Source organism: Haematobia irritans, chromosome 1 (genome assembly GCF_050003625.1).
Source record: "Haematobia irritans isolate KBUSLIRL chromosome 1, ASM5000362v1, whole genome shotgun sequence".
NCBI lineage: Eukaryota > Metazoa > Arthropoda > Insecta > Diptera > Muscidae > Haematobia > Haematobia irritans.
Window position 1 is genome coordinate 23,607,054 of NC_134397.1, and position 16,208 is coordinate 23,623,261.

The 16,208-nt window shown below is 37.2% G+C and overlaps 1 protein-coding gene across 2 annotated transcripts in view; it reads right to left on the bottom strand.

Annotated features, from left to right (window-relative positions):
- Positions 1-1,581: 1,581 nt before the first annotated feature.
- The window catches only part of Ino80 (chromatin-remodeling ATPase INO80), a 177,895-nt gene continuing 163,268 nt past the window's right edge, over positions 1,582-16,208 (bottom strand). For both annotated transcript variants that reach the window (XM_075289601.1, XM_075289600.1), the window contains exons 14-15: positions 7,923-8,090; positions 1,582-3,133 (exon numbers count right to left, since the gene is read on the bottom strand). In XM_075289601.1, coding sequence (XP_075145716.1) covers positions 2,835-3,133; positions 7,923-8,090 — 467 coding nt within the window. In that variant the 3' untranslated portion in view covers positions 1,582-2,834. The remainder of the gene's footprint in view (positions 3,134-7,922; positions 8,091-16,208) is intronic.

The window sequence follows — 16,208 nt, forward strand, 5'->3', positions numbered from 1 at the left end:
CGATATACAGAAACAGAGTATGACAAACCTTTTATAATTTGAATCAAGTTATAAGTCATCTTTAAAAAAAAAAAATGCAAAAGAACTTGAGTCAAATTTGCATTATCTCTAGATCACAAACTACCTTTTCAGAAACTATTGCCACTATTGGATTATTATGAAAAGTCTGCAAAAGTAATATAAAATATAAAGTCAATTAAATGTATATGTTAATATTGACGAAAATATATTCAGTAAAACATTCGAAAATTAAAATTATAAAGGGTGATTTGTTAAGAGCTTAATAACTTTTTTAAAAAAAAAAAACGCATAAAATTTGCAAAATCTCATCGGTTCTTTATTTGAAACGTTAGATTGGTCCATGACATTTACTTTTTGAAGATAATTTCATTTAAATGTTGACCGCGGCTGCGTCTTAGGTGGTCCATTCGGAAAGTCCAATTTTGGGCAACTTTTTCGAGCATTTCGGCCGGAATAGCCCGAATTTCTTCGGAAATGTTGTCTTCCAAAGCTGGAATAGTTGCTGGCTTATTTCTGTAGACTTTAGACTTGACGTAGCCCCACAAAAAATAGTCTAAAGGCGTCAAATCGCATGATCTTGGTGGCCAACTTACCGGTCCATTTCTTGAGATGAATTGTTCTCCGAAGTTTTCCCTCAAAATGGCCATAGAATCGCGAGCTGTGTGGCATGTAGCGCCATCTTGTTGAAACCACATGTCAACCAAGTTCAGTTCTTCCATTTTTGGCAACAAAAAGTTTGTTAGCATCGAACGATAGCGATCGCCATTCACCGTAACGTTGCGTCCAACAGCATCTTTGAAAAAATACGGTCCAATGATTCCACCAGCGTACAAACCACACCAAACAGTGCATTTTTCGGGATGCATGGGCAGTTCTTGAACGGCTTCTGGTTGCTCTTCACTCCAAATGCGGCAATTTTGCTTATTTACGTAGCCATTCAACCAGAAATGAGCCTCATCGCTGAACAAAATTTGTCGATAAAAAAGCGGATTTTCTGCCAACTTTTCTAGGGCCCATTCACTGAAAATTCGACGTTGTGGCTTGTTAGTAAGTCTATTCATGATGAAATGTCAAAGCATACTGAGCATCTTTCTCTTTGACACCATGTCTGAAATCCCACGTGATCTGTCAAATACTAATGCATGAAAATCCTAACCTCAAAAGAATCACCCTTTACCTTTTGAAATAGTTCAGCTTCACATTCGTCTTTGCATATTCTGCCGAGCATCGTACTTGGCCCAAACAATCCGCCTTGGGCATATCCGATACAAATTATGAAATTTTGTCTTGAATAATGTTTGTTACATGATCCGTTTTATTAAAATATATCTTAATGTTCTTACATAATTCCATGACCTTATCGATACATACATATATAAACAATAATTTAAAACAAAATTTAAATGATTTAATTTTATAACTATAATTTCATATTTTTCTTAATTTCCCAAAAATTATTTTTTTACACGTACAATATGTACGTGTAAAAAATAATAATAAAATATTTCAAAAATTTAAAAAAAAAATATTTTTGATAATCTTCAAAGACAAAATTTTGAATTATTGTTATTCCATATTTTTAGAGAATAAGTATTGCGGATAAATGAATTTTTTAAAAGGTATACATTTCTCATACAAAACATGAGATATTTCCCCTTATTGACTATGGTAAAAAAAGTGCCTCATATTTTCATTTTTAATACAGATTTCAATTATTTCTTGAAAAAAATTGGAAGTCCTAAAAAAGAAATTAAAAATGATTTATGTATTAAACATTTTTAGTTTGGGATGAAATATATGAAAAAAATAATATTGTTTCGTATAAATCCAACTCGATCTATAAACGTATTGAACTTTAGTCTTAAGATGTTGAAGTGTACAACTAATCCTATATTTCAAAGCCTGTTTAACGAAAATCATCATTTATTTATTTATATTTAGGATTATTCTGAAATGTCCGACCATCAGAGAAAAAAAATTTCCAATTGAAACTTTAATTGGTTTTTAAAAAATATTTAATTAAAAATTTTATTGATTCAACAAATTTTTTAATAGAAACAAAAATCAATCACAAAAATTAATCAATCAATTTTTTTAAAAGGATCAATTAATTTTTTAATTGACCTTCAATTAATTTTTTAATTGATACTAAAATTTCTGTGATTAATTAAATTAAAATATTAATTGCATTAATTAATTTCGTGATTGAATCAGAAAAAAATTTTTTTTGTGATTCAAATATTTGTCTTTTTATGATTTTTAAAATTATCCTAACAATTTTTTCTGTTGGCCAAATTTTTGGATTAGGAAACAATTGAAAAGCCGACTCTGACCTAACAAAAAACTTGGTAAGCAATACGATTTGTTTGAAAATATTGACTAACCGTCAACGAATGCTTTCGTTTACCAAATTCCAGTTTTTCTTGATTAACTGCCATGTAGAATAATTTAATGAGCGAATTTAAAATTCAGGAGAAAATTTTGGGAGCAACTGCCCATTACAAATCACCCAAATGTTGAAAAAATTCCTTTAATGTGATTACTATTTCGATCGAATATAGTACTGAATATTTAAACCAGATATGCCTAAAAATAGGCTACACTTTTTCATCTTAATTAAATGTACAGAATAATCATAACTTGCGCATTATGTCTATATATAAAATGCTACAATAATTAATTACTCTATAAAAATAAAGTACTTTTATACTTAATATTATAATAATCATTTTGTTTTTGCTTTGTTTAAAATTAAATATTTTCTTTTAAAAAAAAATATATAGCTCGAATATTTGCTGTATCCTCTATAATATTTAATCAGCATTCTCAGTGCTTGAATGATGCGACGATAATGTTGTAGCTGACGATGGAGCTGGACTCATAGCTGGACTACGATTAATAGGTGTGGCAGCTGGGCTACTACCTAGAGGCACTACCAAAGGACCAATAGGTTTACGTGTACGAGGAGCTCCTCGTGCTCCCTGATTTACAGGACCTCCAGTTTTTATGCGAGGGCGTCCGGGACCACGTTTTACCGGTGTTGGAACTGCAGTCGGTGTGAAAAGTCCATCTCCTGTATTGGTCAGTGATTGTTGATCCCCAGAGGTATCACCTATGTCAGCAAACATGTGATAAAAGAGATAACATGAAAATAAACAAGAAAAATAAAACCAAATTGTTAATAGGGTGTATACAAGACATTGACAAATACAATCAATATGCAGGAAATATATTTGATAACAAAACAATGAATTAGTCTGCATGGATACCTGTTCTCTCACAAAATTTTATATCATACATTCTCTATGAGATATTAACAAAATGTTATCTCTTGCTATTACGGTAATTAATTGTCCATCACACAAATGATGGTAGACATAAGTATGTATGTAGTTGAGTGAGAGAATCAGTGGTGTTTATGTATAGAGAGAGAAAGAGAGGTGAGAGTGATATGGGTTGTTTGTTGAGCCTTCTGTTGCGATTTTATGTTAATGCAAACATTTGAAAACATATCACGTTCGGTAGTCCATGTATGTGTGTGTATCTGTGAGTATTGCCATATGAAACACATGGCTACTACCATCACCATTAATGTTAATGCTAATGCACAACGTATGTAAAATTGACCATAATGGTTTTTACACTAATTAGCAAATGCAACAACAGCAACAGCTTATTTGTTGGTCTATAATGAAATGTAATGTAAAATGTCATCAAAAACACAGGCCGAGAGACATTCAATCATTATTTTTGAATTAAATCAGTTCTTCAAAGTAATCTCGTTTATCGATATCAACATTGCGATAATTCTATTGTATTAAAATGCATTGCACCGTGGTATTTTTCACATATAACAGTCACTGAACACTGAACAAGTATATGTTATACGGTCGTAAGTTCGGCCAGGCCGAGTCTTATGTATCCTCCACCATGGATTGCGTAGAAACTTTTACTAAAGATTGAGATTGGGGTAATACTTACCGCAGGCCAGGTATCTTAAAACTTCTTAATACCGCCTTCTACATTGTAAGTTAGTCCATACGTGGTATATATTAGACAAAACAAGTAAGGAAAGTCTAAAGTCGGGCGGGGCCGACTATACTATACTCTACACCACTTGTAGATCCACATTTTCGATACAATATCAAATCCGTCAAATGTGTTGGGTGCTATATATAAACTTTATGTTCCCATATACAAATATTTAAATTTGACTCGAACTGGACAAAAATTGTTAGACTTATGTATACCGATTTCTTCCAAAATCAATAGGGATCTATTCTGAGCCAAAGCACATACTTGGCCAAATTTGAAGTCGATTAGACTTAAATTGCGACCTAGACTTTGGTTACAAAAATGTGTTCACAGACAGACGGACGGACAGACAGACGGACATGGCTAGATCGACTCAGGGGCTGACCCTGAACACAGGTCTATCTCGTCACCTTCTGGGTGGTGCAAACATATGCACTAACTTATAATACCCTGTTCCACAGTGTGGCGCAGGGTATAACAAGTAAGGAAAGTCTAAAGTCGGGCGGGGCCTACTATATTATACCCTGCACCACTTTGTAGGTCTAAGTTTTCGATACCATATCACATCCGTCAAATGTGTTGGGGGCTATATATAAAGGTTTGTCCCAAATACATACATTTAAATATCACTCGATCTGGACAGAATTTGATAGACTATAGACTCAAAATTTAAATATGGGAACATTTAAATCTGAAGCAATTTTAAGGAAACTTCACAAAAGTTTATTTATGATTTATCGCTCGATATATACGTATTAGAAGTTTGGGAAAATTAGAGTCATTTTTACAACTTTTCGACTAAGCAGTGGCGATTTAACAAGGAAAATTTTGGTATTTTGACCATTTTTGTCGAACCAAATTTGGCATGCATAGCTACAATGCTAATTCTACTCCCTGTGCAAAATTTCAACTAAATCGGAGTTAAAGATTGACCTCTGTGGTCATAAGAGTGTAAATCGGGCGAAAGCTATATATGGGAGATATATCTAAATCTGAACCGATTTCAACCAAATTTGGCACGCATAGCTACAATGCTAATTCTACTCCCTGTGCAAAATTTCAACTAAATCGGAGTTAAAAAATGGCCTCTGTGGTCATAAGAGTGTAAATCGGGAGAAAGCTATATATGGGAGCTATATCTAAATCTGAACCGATTACAACCAAATTTGGCACGCATAGCAACAATGCTAATTCTACTCCCTGTGCAAAATTTCAACTAAATCGGAGTTAAAAATTGGCCTCTGTGGTCATAAGAGTGTAAATCGGGCGAAAGCTATATATGGGAGCTATATCCAAATCTGAACCGATTTCAAATTTGGCACGCATAGCTACAATGCTAATTCTACTCCCTGTCCCAAATTTCAATTAAATCGGAGTAAAAGATTGGCCACTGTGGTCATATGAGTGTAAATCGGGCGTTCGATATATATGGGAGCTATATCTAAATCTGAACCGATTTCAGTAAAATTTGGCATACTTGACTACACTACTAATTGTACTCCTAGTGCAAAATTTCAACCAATTGGCTTCTGGGACCGTATTAGTCCATATCGGGCGAACGATATATATGGGAGCTATATCTAAATCTAAACCGATTTCAATAAAATTTGGCATACTTAACTATAGTACTAATTGTTCTTCTTGTGCAAAATTTTAAGCAAATTAGGGTAAAACTCTGGCTTCTGGGGCCATATAAGTCCATATCGGGCGAAATATATATGGGAGCTATATCTAAATCTGAACCGATTTCTTCCAAAATCAATAGGGTTCTATTCTGAGCCAAAACACATACTTGTGCCAAATTTGAAGTCGATTGGACTAAAACTGTGACCTAGACTTTGATTACAAAAGTGTGTTCACGGACAGACGGACATGGCTATATCGACTCAGGAGCCCACCCTGAGCATTTTTGCCAAATACACCATGTGTCTATCTCGTCTCCTTCTGGATGTTGCAAACATATGCACTAACTTATAATACCCTGTTCCAAAGTGTGGCGCAGGGTATAAAAACTTGATTATTTAGCATTAATTTCCATTGGACTTAATTCATTCTGTATGACATCTTGAAACTATTTTTGTCACTTGTATGATATAAATCTTGTAAAAGGGTTTCAAATACACAAAATAAATAATTTTTTTTTTAATGAAAAAAAAAATGTGTAACTTTTTTACAATGATTGCGCCACATTTTATTTCGAGTGACACTTTTTATGCCACTTTGTTTGGAACTACTATTTCTGGTAGTTAAATTTTTACCTACAGGAAACTTGCTACATCCTGAGTTTCCACAGGCTGGATAGCAACCTACACATGAAATGGTCACAAATGTCCATCACCAACATATGTTGAGCTATCTGGAAAAATCTCATTTTCATTCAGTTGCGGGAAATTTTTCAAATTGACAAACAAAAACAATTTCAAACACTTTCCTCATACACAAACATTTGCTTTTTCGTCCATATAATCGGATTTATGCAATTAAAAGTTAATCTCTGACAAATGTGAAACGAGAACGTGTTTCATTCACTTTCAATGAATTTATCGAATATAATTTCCAAATGAAAATGTTTGCAAAAATTATTTATATGCATTTGTCCGTATTAATTCCTATAGACATATGTTTGCTATAATCCTCTATGTGGTATGAAAAGTGAGTTGATTATTTAATGGTTGATATTTAATGGCGAGGAGGAGCAGGAGGCAGAGAAGTTTGAAATTATCTGTCTTTTTACGTTTACAACAATATTTCGATTTATTCGATTACGATTTTACCATAAACTCCCATTTTTAGTGGAAGTTTTAGAATTTGAATATTACAAAAAAATCGACTTTTTGAGTAGGAGTCGCTGAGTCCCTGGAAAAATTTGGTTTCCTCTGTAATAATAAGCTTCATTGTAACCAATTTTTAATTTCATTCAACCAAAGCTCCTTAATTTTAAAGCCCTTTAATTTACCTTTACAACAACATTTCGATTTATTCGAGTACGATTTTACCATAAACTCCCATTTTTAGTGAAAGTTTTAGAATTTGAAAATTACTAAAAATCGACTGCTTGCGAAGGAGTCGCTGAATCCCTGGAGAAATTTGGTTTCCTCTGTAATAATAAGCTTCTTTGTAACCAATTTTTAATTTCATTGAACTAAAGCTCCTTAATTTTTCCACTCCCGCATTAAAAGAAGTCGATCTGATAAATAAATCATATTTAACAGTGACTTGGAAAAAATATTTTCTCTGACTTACGTGATATCATTCACAATTCATCTTAAAGTACTTTTCAACTCAAGTGGGGGTTGACGCCATTAAAATATGCCATGCAAAGAAGGGATGTTAATCCAGAAGTAAGAAATTCTGGGTGATTTTAATTTTATGTTTTTTTCGCCTCAATGATAAAAACCCTCCTGTAACACGTACCAATGAGGCAAATGTTCCTATTTCCGAAAAATCAACAAAAAAAGGACAGAAAAAAACAATCCATCCTAAAAAGAGCAATATCGAGAGATGGGACGATTACCATAGTGGCAAGAATACAAGCATTTGAGCATGAACCACAAATCAATTAATAATGGCGGGGATTTTATTTCCTAACCAAAAAATAGGGGAAAAGATGTTAAAAAAACACACACACAGAAGAGAACGTACTAAGTGGTTATTAAAAACTTGAAACTGTTAACAGTGATTGTTGTTAATCGGAAATATAAACTCTCAAAGGTTTAAAAAAAATCCCCAAATTGTTGAGGATAAGAGACGGAAATAAGGCTGCCTTACGTGGGTTTTCTAAATTACAAACTAGGAAGGGGGAAATTGAAAGCAAATCCTTCCTGACTTGTCGTATAGGAAACAATCTATCTTTGTTTCGAACTTACCCTCATTAGGAGTACTTGGATTTTGTCCTGGCGATGATGCGGGCCTTGTCAATGCCGAACCATTTCCACCTCCACGACGCGTGCTACCTCGTGGTCTGCCACGTTTTGTGCCGCGGGGATGATGACGTCTTCGTATGGGGCCGAGACCACCAAAATCATCGAATAATGCTGAAATGAAAAAAGAACAGTAATATTAGTTGCAATGCCGAAAAAGTCAAATAAAAGCAACAAAAAATCTACATTAAAAAAACGAATTTTGGAAATCTCAAACAGTGGAAACTAACATAATTAGTTCAATTTTAGCATGAGTTAGTTTATTTGTCCCATTGAAATATCCTCAAATACATTCACCTCAAATATCCACGTGTTCTCGATATGTTATAAAAAATTCTAGAAATCGTTGTTCCTCAATGACCCTCACAGCAATCGGTCCTACATACCTGGACTTGTGTCGACCAAGTTATGTAGAACCCTCCCGCTCCCATAGATGAAAAATCCAAGAGGTTACAGCAACCATAGGTTAGGTTAGGTTAGGTGGCAGCCCGATGGCGATCAGGCTCACTTAGACTATTCGGTCCATTGTGATACCACATTGATGAACTTCTCTCTTATCACTAAGTGCCGCCCGATTCCATATTAAGCTCAATGACAAGGGACCTCCTTTTTATAGCCGAGCCCGAAGAGCGTTCCACATTGCAGTGAAACCACTTAGAGAAGCTTTGAAACCCTCATAAATGTCACCAGCATTACTGAGGTGGGATAATCCATCGCTGAAAAACTTTTTGGTGTTCGGTCGAAGCAGGAATCGAACCCACGACCTTGTGTATGCAAAGCGGGCATGCTAAACATTGCACCACGGCGGCTCCCTACAGCAACCATACTTTTCATGTATGTTATGGCGGACTGCATAGCTAGTAGACAGTCCTATGTGGAATTTAGAGTAAAAACAACATCGACCAGTAGCAATAAGCAAGCTGTGCCTCAAGATGGATTTCTGTTCGTCTCCCTCTTAACCTCTAGGTGGCAAGGACTCATTTCCAACCCCAGATGTCCACTTCATAACGTATGCAGTAGGTTGCTCCGTAAACAAGTCAGGATGAATTGACAAGGAGCTTGAGATAAAGATCAACGCATAGATTTTCCTTTACCAGCAGGAATCTGTCACTGTCTGTACCCAAGTCGGCAGCAAGGTTTTTCGTAGGATAAAGAGAAAAATCAGGAGCTCGATATATTTTATTCGAAGCCAGAGCCTAACGTCGTTCAATAACTTTTACGTTCCTGTCGTGATATTTGATAATCTGTTCCTCTTTTTTTAAATACGCCCAATTGTTTGCCAAAAACATTGGGAGCGGAAACAATTGGCGATATTGCTTGCCAAAATGTTCGGAGGGGAAACAAAATTGTGAATTGCTTGTAGCATTAACGAGACAAAAGTCTTAGGAGTCTGTTCCCTCTGCCATCCCCTTATCGAGTACTCAGAGCCCGTTTGGATAACCAGTGATAACAAAATCCTATGGAGCAATCTCTAGGTTAGGTTGGGTATATTGGCAGCCCGTGGACTAAAATAGTAAATCAGGAGCTCGATGTCAATGTTTGAGGACAGAGCCTTCCATCGCATAAGAACTCAAAAGTTCTTGCCGAGATGTTTGGTAGTCTGCTTCTCTTTTTTGATATATACGCACAATTGGTTGCCAAGAACCTTGGTAGCGGAAACAAGAACATGGAGGCATTGGCGAAAATGCTTAGTGTGGAATCAAAATCGTCAAGGAGTTTGTTCCATATACCGTTCCCTTATCGATTACTCAGGCCCAGTTTGAACGACCAGCCACTGACGGGTGGGTCATAGGATTTGTACCAGTGATCCAATACTCGCTTGATATTCAAATCTTATTGGATCTAAAAATTTAGTGAAGAACCTATTGTTCAAGATATTTCAAAAGTTTTTCATTTCTGGTGCGATTCGGATGCGCAAAATGAAAAGGAATCTGTTTGTCTGACACTGGTTCAGGAGGACCTGTCTATGGGATGCTCCTACTAAATTGTGTCAGGACATGTCACTTGGAAATACTCCGAGACGTGTCCTAAAGTGTAAATTTAACCCGTCTATGGCAAACCCATGTTAAAGTGATCGGTTTCTTCCATAAGTTTTGACTAGAAATGGGACTGTTTCGGGCACACCAAGGACTAGTGCTGTACCGATCCTGTGGTTGATCCATTTCCCGTAGACTGGTGCTTGATATACATATTCGACCCCAGAGTCTTTCTTCACTCAAGAATTCTAACGTTCTTGAGATGTATGATAGTCTGTTCCTTTTTGCTAAACACGAGCAATTGCATGCCAAAAAAGTTAGGTTCAGTAATAAGATCATGAAGACAATACCCTGATAAGAAGACAAGGATCCAAGTTGTCTGCTACATCTGTCGTCTTCATAATCGGCCCCTGTTTGAACTCCCCTTTTTAGCGAAACCCAATGAAAGAATCTCTATGTGGAGCAAAATAGTGCGCTACGAATTGCCACCGGCTAGCACTTGATGATTTGCAGCTTAAATCCAAAATGCTCCAAATACTCTGCAAACTTCTCAATCCCCAGTATCTGTCAGGTCTTGCTGAGTGGGATAAACCACCTCAAGGAATGCAACTTCTGAACTGAACCGATTTTAGGCAATACAAAGCACCAACGGATCATCTGACCGTAGGGCACCAGTGATGAAGGAATAAGGCCGGTATTTAAGCCACACAAGATACGGTTCACCAATGTGGTATCACAATGGACTGAATAGTCTATGTGAGCTTGATAAATCAGGCTGCCACCTAATCTAAGATACGGTTCATGAGACTATGTTTTCCTATCACTGGAGTATTGTTCTACGGACAAAATCATCAACCCTGAGAGAAGACAAGATACAATGGCATAGAGAGACCAAATCGATGCTTTCTTAGCTAAGACGAAAGAAACTCTAATCGAAAGAAACTCTATTGCGCTATGGATCATCACCAGCTATCACTCAAAAACTTGCAACTTGAGTCCAAAATGCTCTAAAGAAAGAAATCTGTAAAATTCTCAATTCCCAACACCTGCCGGGTGTTGGTCGGTGGGGTCACTACTTCATGGAATGCAACTTCTAAAACTGTTCAATTTCAAGCAAGGCAAAGCACCAATGGATCATCTGACCGTAGACACCAGCGATGAAGTATTAAGGGCTGCATTTATGACACCACACACAGAAGGGGTTCATAGGACTATGTCTTCCTATTAGTGGAGTATTGTACTGAGGATAAGACCATCAACCCTCAGAGAAGGCGAAAGACTGCGGCCTAGAGAGATCAATTTTTTAGTTAAGATGAAACAATCTCTTAGCGAATCAAACTATTGTGCTACGGATTACCACTGACCGTCACTCCAAGACTTGCAGCTGGAGTCTAAAATGCTCTAGGCAAGGAAATTTGTAATCTTCTCAATCTATAGTACCTGTCAGATGTTGGTAGGTAGGGTCGAGGCATTGACCCCATGGAATGGAACATCTGACCTTGTTCGTTTACCGTGGGCACCAATGATGAAGTAATAAGAGCCGCATTTATGACAGCGCATATAGGATTATGCCTCCTTTATCACAATGGACTGAATAACAGGTTGGCTGATAAGTCCCCGGTCTGACACATAGATGGCGTCGCTAGTATTAAATGCATATTATTTTTATAGTACCAACCTTCAAATGATTCGTGTCAAAATTTGACGTCTGTATGTTAGTCAAAGTGAGCCTGAAACTAAATCGGGTATGCTATTTTAACCTATTATGTCTTCCTATCATTGCAGTAATGCTCTACGGGTAAGACCACCAATCCTCAACGAAGGGAGAAACTGAGTCCTAGGGAGACTAAATCGGTACTCTCCTAGCTAAGATCTTGTGGATCTTTTACTTGCCTCTCCCTCCTGAAGCCGACACTGCAATATGTGTGGTTGTCCTTACGTAACGAGTTATTTTTGCTCATATATGCATAGAAGGAATATGATCACCTCAAACATGTTTCAAGACTATAATGTTAGTTTTGGACGGAAACAAACATGTTACTTACTGCTTCCTGTCAAAAAAATAACATACTTTTGAAATGGGTTTGAGGTGAACATATTCTTTCTCTGGGAGTGTTCGGGACACCGACAGACCGACCTGCTACTAAATTTACTCCAAACGATTTTTTTTAAATCGTTTATATTTTGTCATACGAACCCAAGAGCTACAACAGGAATTATAATTTGGATTAACGTCCAGAGTGATCTCGTTGGATTAGGTCCTATTTCGGTTTAAGTGCACATTGTCGCTATTCACGTTTGAAATCTACCTCGTGACACTTGACTTAAAACGCGAATCATACGATTGTATCTAGAATTTTGTGTCACGTGGGTATCTCTCCAAAAGTGCCAGCTCGTGTAGGTGCTATGGTATTGATAATGATCGCGTTCTTCAAATGCTATGATGATCCGTTTGTTAATTTTCATCTGATAATGATAATTGAAGATTATGATCATAGACAACATCTTCAAGAACCAGCATTTCTAAGCATGTCATGACAATAGAATCAGTGGCAGCATGACACCAATGTTCGTGTATGTCGGCGTCAATGCCAGCAAAATGCGTTCATGTGGTTGCCATTGCCACTTGCCTGTCTGGCGCTCTATGGCTATGAACTTCGCATGACAAGTAGTTTTGCTCTTCGTTGAAGCGCCACCAACCAACAAGATCACAAACCATATTTCATTTGTCATAGAATATTTAGAGAAAGATTCTGGTTTTGTCTTGCAGCTCTATCAATTCCATTGCTAAAGAAGATTTCTAGTAGACCTACATAGTTGTGTTCATCTCTGGGATGTTGGTCATGTTTTGGATTTGGTTTGTTTGTATTATTTTTTTCTCCAAGTTTTCCATTTCATAAATATTTATGTAATCGGATGGTTTTAAGCTTAACACCGTTAGAAAGTGGAGAGAGATAACTAAGACTAATTGAATATATTTTTGATGAAAATTAAGACTCAATGAGCATTGTTGAGAAATATGCAGTGAAGAATTCATTAGAAAATGTCTTAATTTGTGATTGGCGAAACATGATCTTATCGTGACACATCAACATACAATCCTAATGCAATATTACATTAACCGAAGTTTTTTTTTAATTTTTTATTGACAAATTTTGGTAATATATCGATGGGTAATGGTTGGTATGTTTGCTGTTTTATGCAAATGGTCATGAGTTCAATCTCACCTTCGGTCAAACACCAAAAATTCTTCATGATTGGTTTATTTCATCTCTGTATTGTTAGTGTCATTGCTGAGTGTTTCAAAAATGCTCTGAGTTGTATCACACATATAAAAATGAGTTCCTTCAACATTTCTCCTAGGTTAGGTTAAAGTGGCAGCCCGATTTAGTTTCAGGCTCGCTTAGACTATTCAGTCTATTGTGATACCAAATTTAACTAAAAGTACCTATTACATATGGGCACTTCGAGTTTTAACCACTGAACCTTCTCTATTACTTTCTTTTGCTGAACCAACCAGATTGTTCCAAAAACATTAACAGACTGCTTAAGTTAACGTTTTCCAGGTCCGCCAGTAATCTAAAGCTATATGCCCCTACAGATTTGCTTACGCCTTACACAAAATGCAGGACACTCACACAAGAGGTGTTTAATTGATTCCTTTTCCTCCGCATCATGACAGCTCATACAATAGTAATTATACTTCGCACCAATAGTTTTTGCAAATTCGCCTATCAGGCAGCGACCCGTTATAGCAGATATCAGAAGTGATATCTGACGTCTTGAGAACACTACCATATCTAGTGTGCGGTTTAAGTTGAAATGGGGCCATATTTGCTTGGTGTCGTTACAACCCTTGCAATGCTCCCATCGAACATTTGCCATCATGACGGCCTTCTCACGCAGTAAGAGCTAGCAGGTTGCCAGAGACATACCAACAGATTCTAGTTCCCCTGGAATATGTAAGGTAGTTCCTAGCCTTGCTAACTCATCTGCGTGACAGTTCCCCGGTATGTTCCTATGGCCAGGCACCCATATTAGTGAACATTGTATTGCTCAGCCATCTCGTTGAGAGATTTGTGGCAGTCGATGACCGTTTTCGAGTAAAGGAACACAGACTCCAAGGATTTTATTGCAGGTTTACTGTCTGAGTATATATTAATGCCAATATTTTTTGGAACATTACTTCTCAGCCAATTTGCCACCTCTTTTATTGCTAATATTTCAGCCTGAAAAACACTACAGTGATTAGGTAATCTTTTCGCTATTCGAAGTTCCAGATCTTTAGAATATACTCCGAAACCCACTTGTCCATCCAATATGGAGCCATCAGTGTAGAAATCTATATATCTTTTATTCCCCGGGGTCTGTGTACACCACGCCTCACTGTTGGGAATTAGAGTTTCAAACTTTTTGTCGAAAAGTGGTTTCGCCAGAGTGTAATCCACTACGTTAGGCACATCTGGCATTATTTTGAGGACCGAACTGTGGCCGTACATTTTTTCTGACCACAGCGATAGCTCGCGCACAGCCGTTGTTGTAGCTGACTGCTTGGCAAAAATGTCTAAGGGCAATAGATGCAGCATGACATTAAGGGAATCTGTTCCTGTCTTACTGAATGCGCCTGAGATACATAAGCACTCCATACGCTGAACTTTATTATAAACCTGTTGGTTGCTGAAGTGCCGGCCACCAGACTACAACACCATATAGCATTATAGGTCTAACCACTGCCGTGTATTGCCAATGTACAATTTTCGGTTTTAGTCCCCACTTTTTTCCTATTGCCTTTTTGCACGAGTACAAAGCAACCGTGGCTTTCCTCGCCTTTTCTTCAATATTAAACCTAAAGTTCAGCTTCTTGTCCAGAATAACGCCAAGGTATTTTGCACACTCACCAAAGGGAATTTCAATACCCCCTAAGGATGTGGGCTTAACCGTGGGAGTTTTGCGATCTTTGCAGTACATGACTAATTCTGTCTTGGCAGGATTTACTCCAAGGCCATTCTCTTTCGCCCATTTCTCAGTCATCCGGAGGGCTCTTTGTATAAGATCTCTGATTGTGGATGGGAATTTTCCCCTGACTGCTAGGGCCACATCGTATGCGTATGCCACCACTTTTATCCTTTCTTTTTCTAGGGAAACCAGAAGGTTGTTCCAAAGAAGAGGTGATAGAACTCCTCCTTGGGGAGTGCCTCTGTTCACATACCTTTGCATGTTTGCTTGTTCTAGTGTGGCTGAAATACGTCTCCTCATTAGCAGTTCGTCTAGAAGCCTAAGTATACCTGGATCAACATTCAGAGTTGCCAGTCCATTTAATATCGAGCTCGGATGGCCGTTATTGAATGCCCCCTCGATGTCTAGAAACGCCACGATTGTGTATTCATTGACAGATAGTGAGCTTTCGATAAAGCTGACTAGTTCGTGTAAAGCGGTCTCAGTAGACCTGCCCTTCGAGTATGCATGCTGTCGTTTCGAGAGCAAACTTGAATCGACGCTAGTTCTAAGATAAATGTCTATCATCCTCTCCAGAGTCTTAAGTAGAAATGAGGATAAGCTAATTGGTCGGAAATCCTTCGCACTCGAGTGAGAGGCTTTTCCTGGTTTAGGTATGAAAACGACTTTTGTTTCCCTCCACTTTTCTGGAATATATGCTAAGTTTATACATCCTTTATATATCACCGTCAACCAAGGGACATTTCTGTCAGTCACTGCTTGTAACTCCGCCGGAGTAATTCCATCAGGTTCGGGGGATTTGGATGACCCAAAGCTACTTAACGCCCATTTTATTTTAGATTCCGATAGAAGTTCCTCGATAGGAAATGACCGTTGAAGCACTGTAGCACCGCCAGAACATGGTCCAACCGTCTGATTTCCAGGAAAATGTGTGTCTCCTAGGCCTCTATTCAAGTAGATCAAAATGGTTGTAACTAGACCAAATACGTCATACAACAAACACAACAATATAAAATTATTTACCACATGGTCGGACCATGAAATTTACGACCACTAATATGTGGAAGTAGGAGGGCGTGTAATTAATTATTTGTTCTTCACAATCCAAGTTAAGGGTTGATTTGATCGTTCTGGTATCTGAAAAGATCCTTATCAAACATATGCGTGGGTTTTCTTACACTATCTCGGATGACCCCAATTATCAAAATGTTATCAAAAAGGCGTTGATAGTAAATTTTATGGTTATTTCAATGGACATTTTCGAAGATTAATTAACCATTCGGACAATCTATGAAGGTAA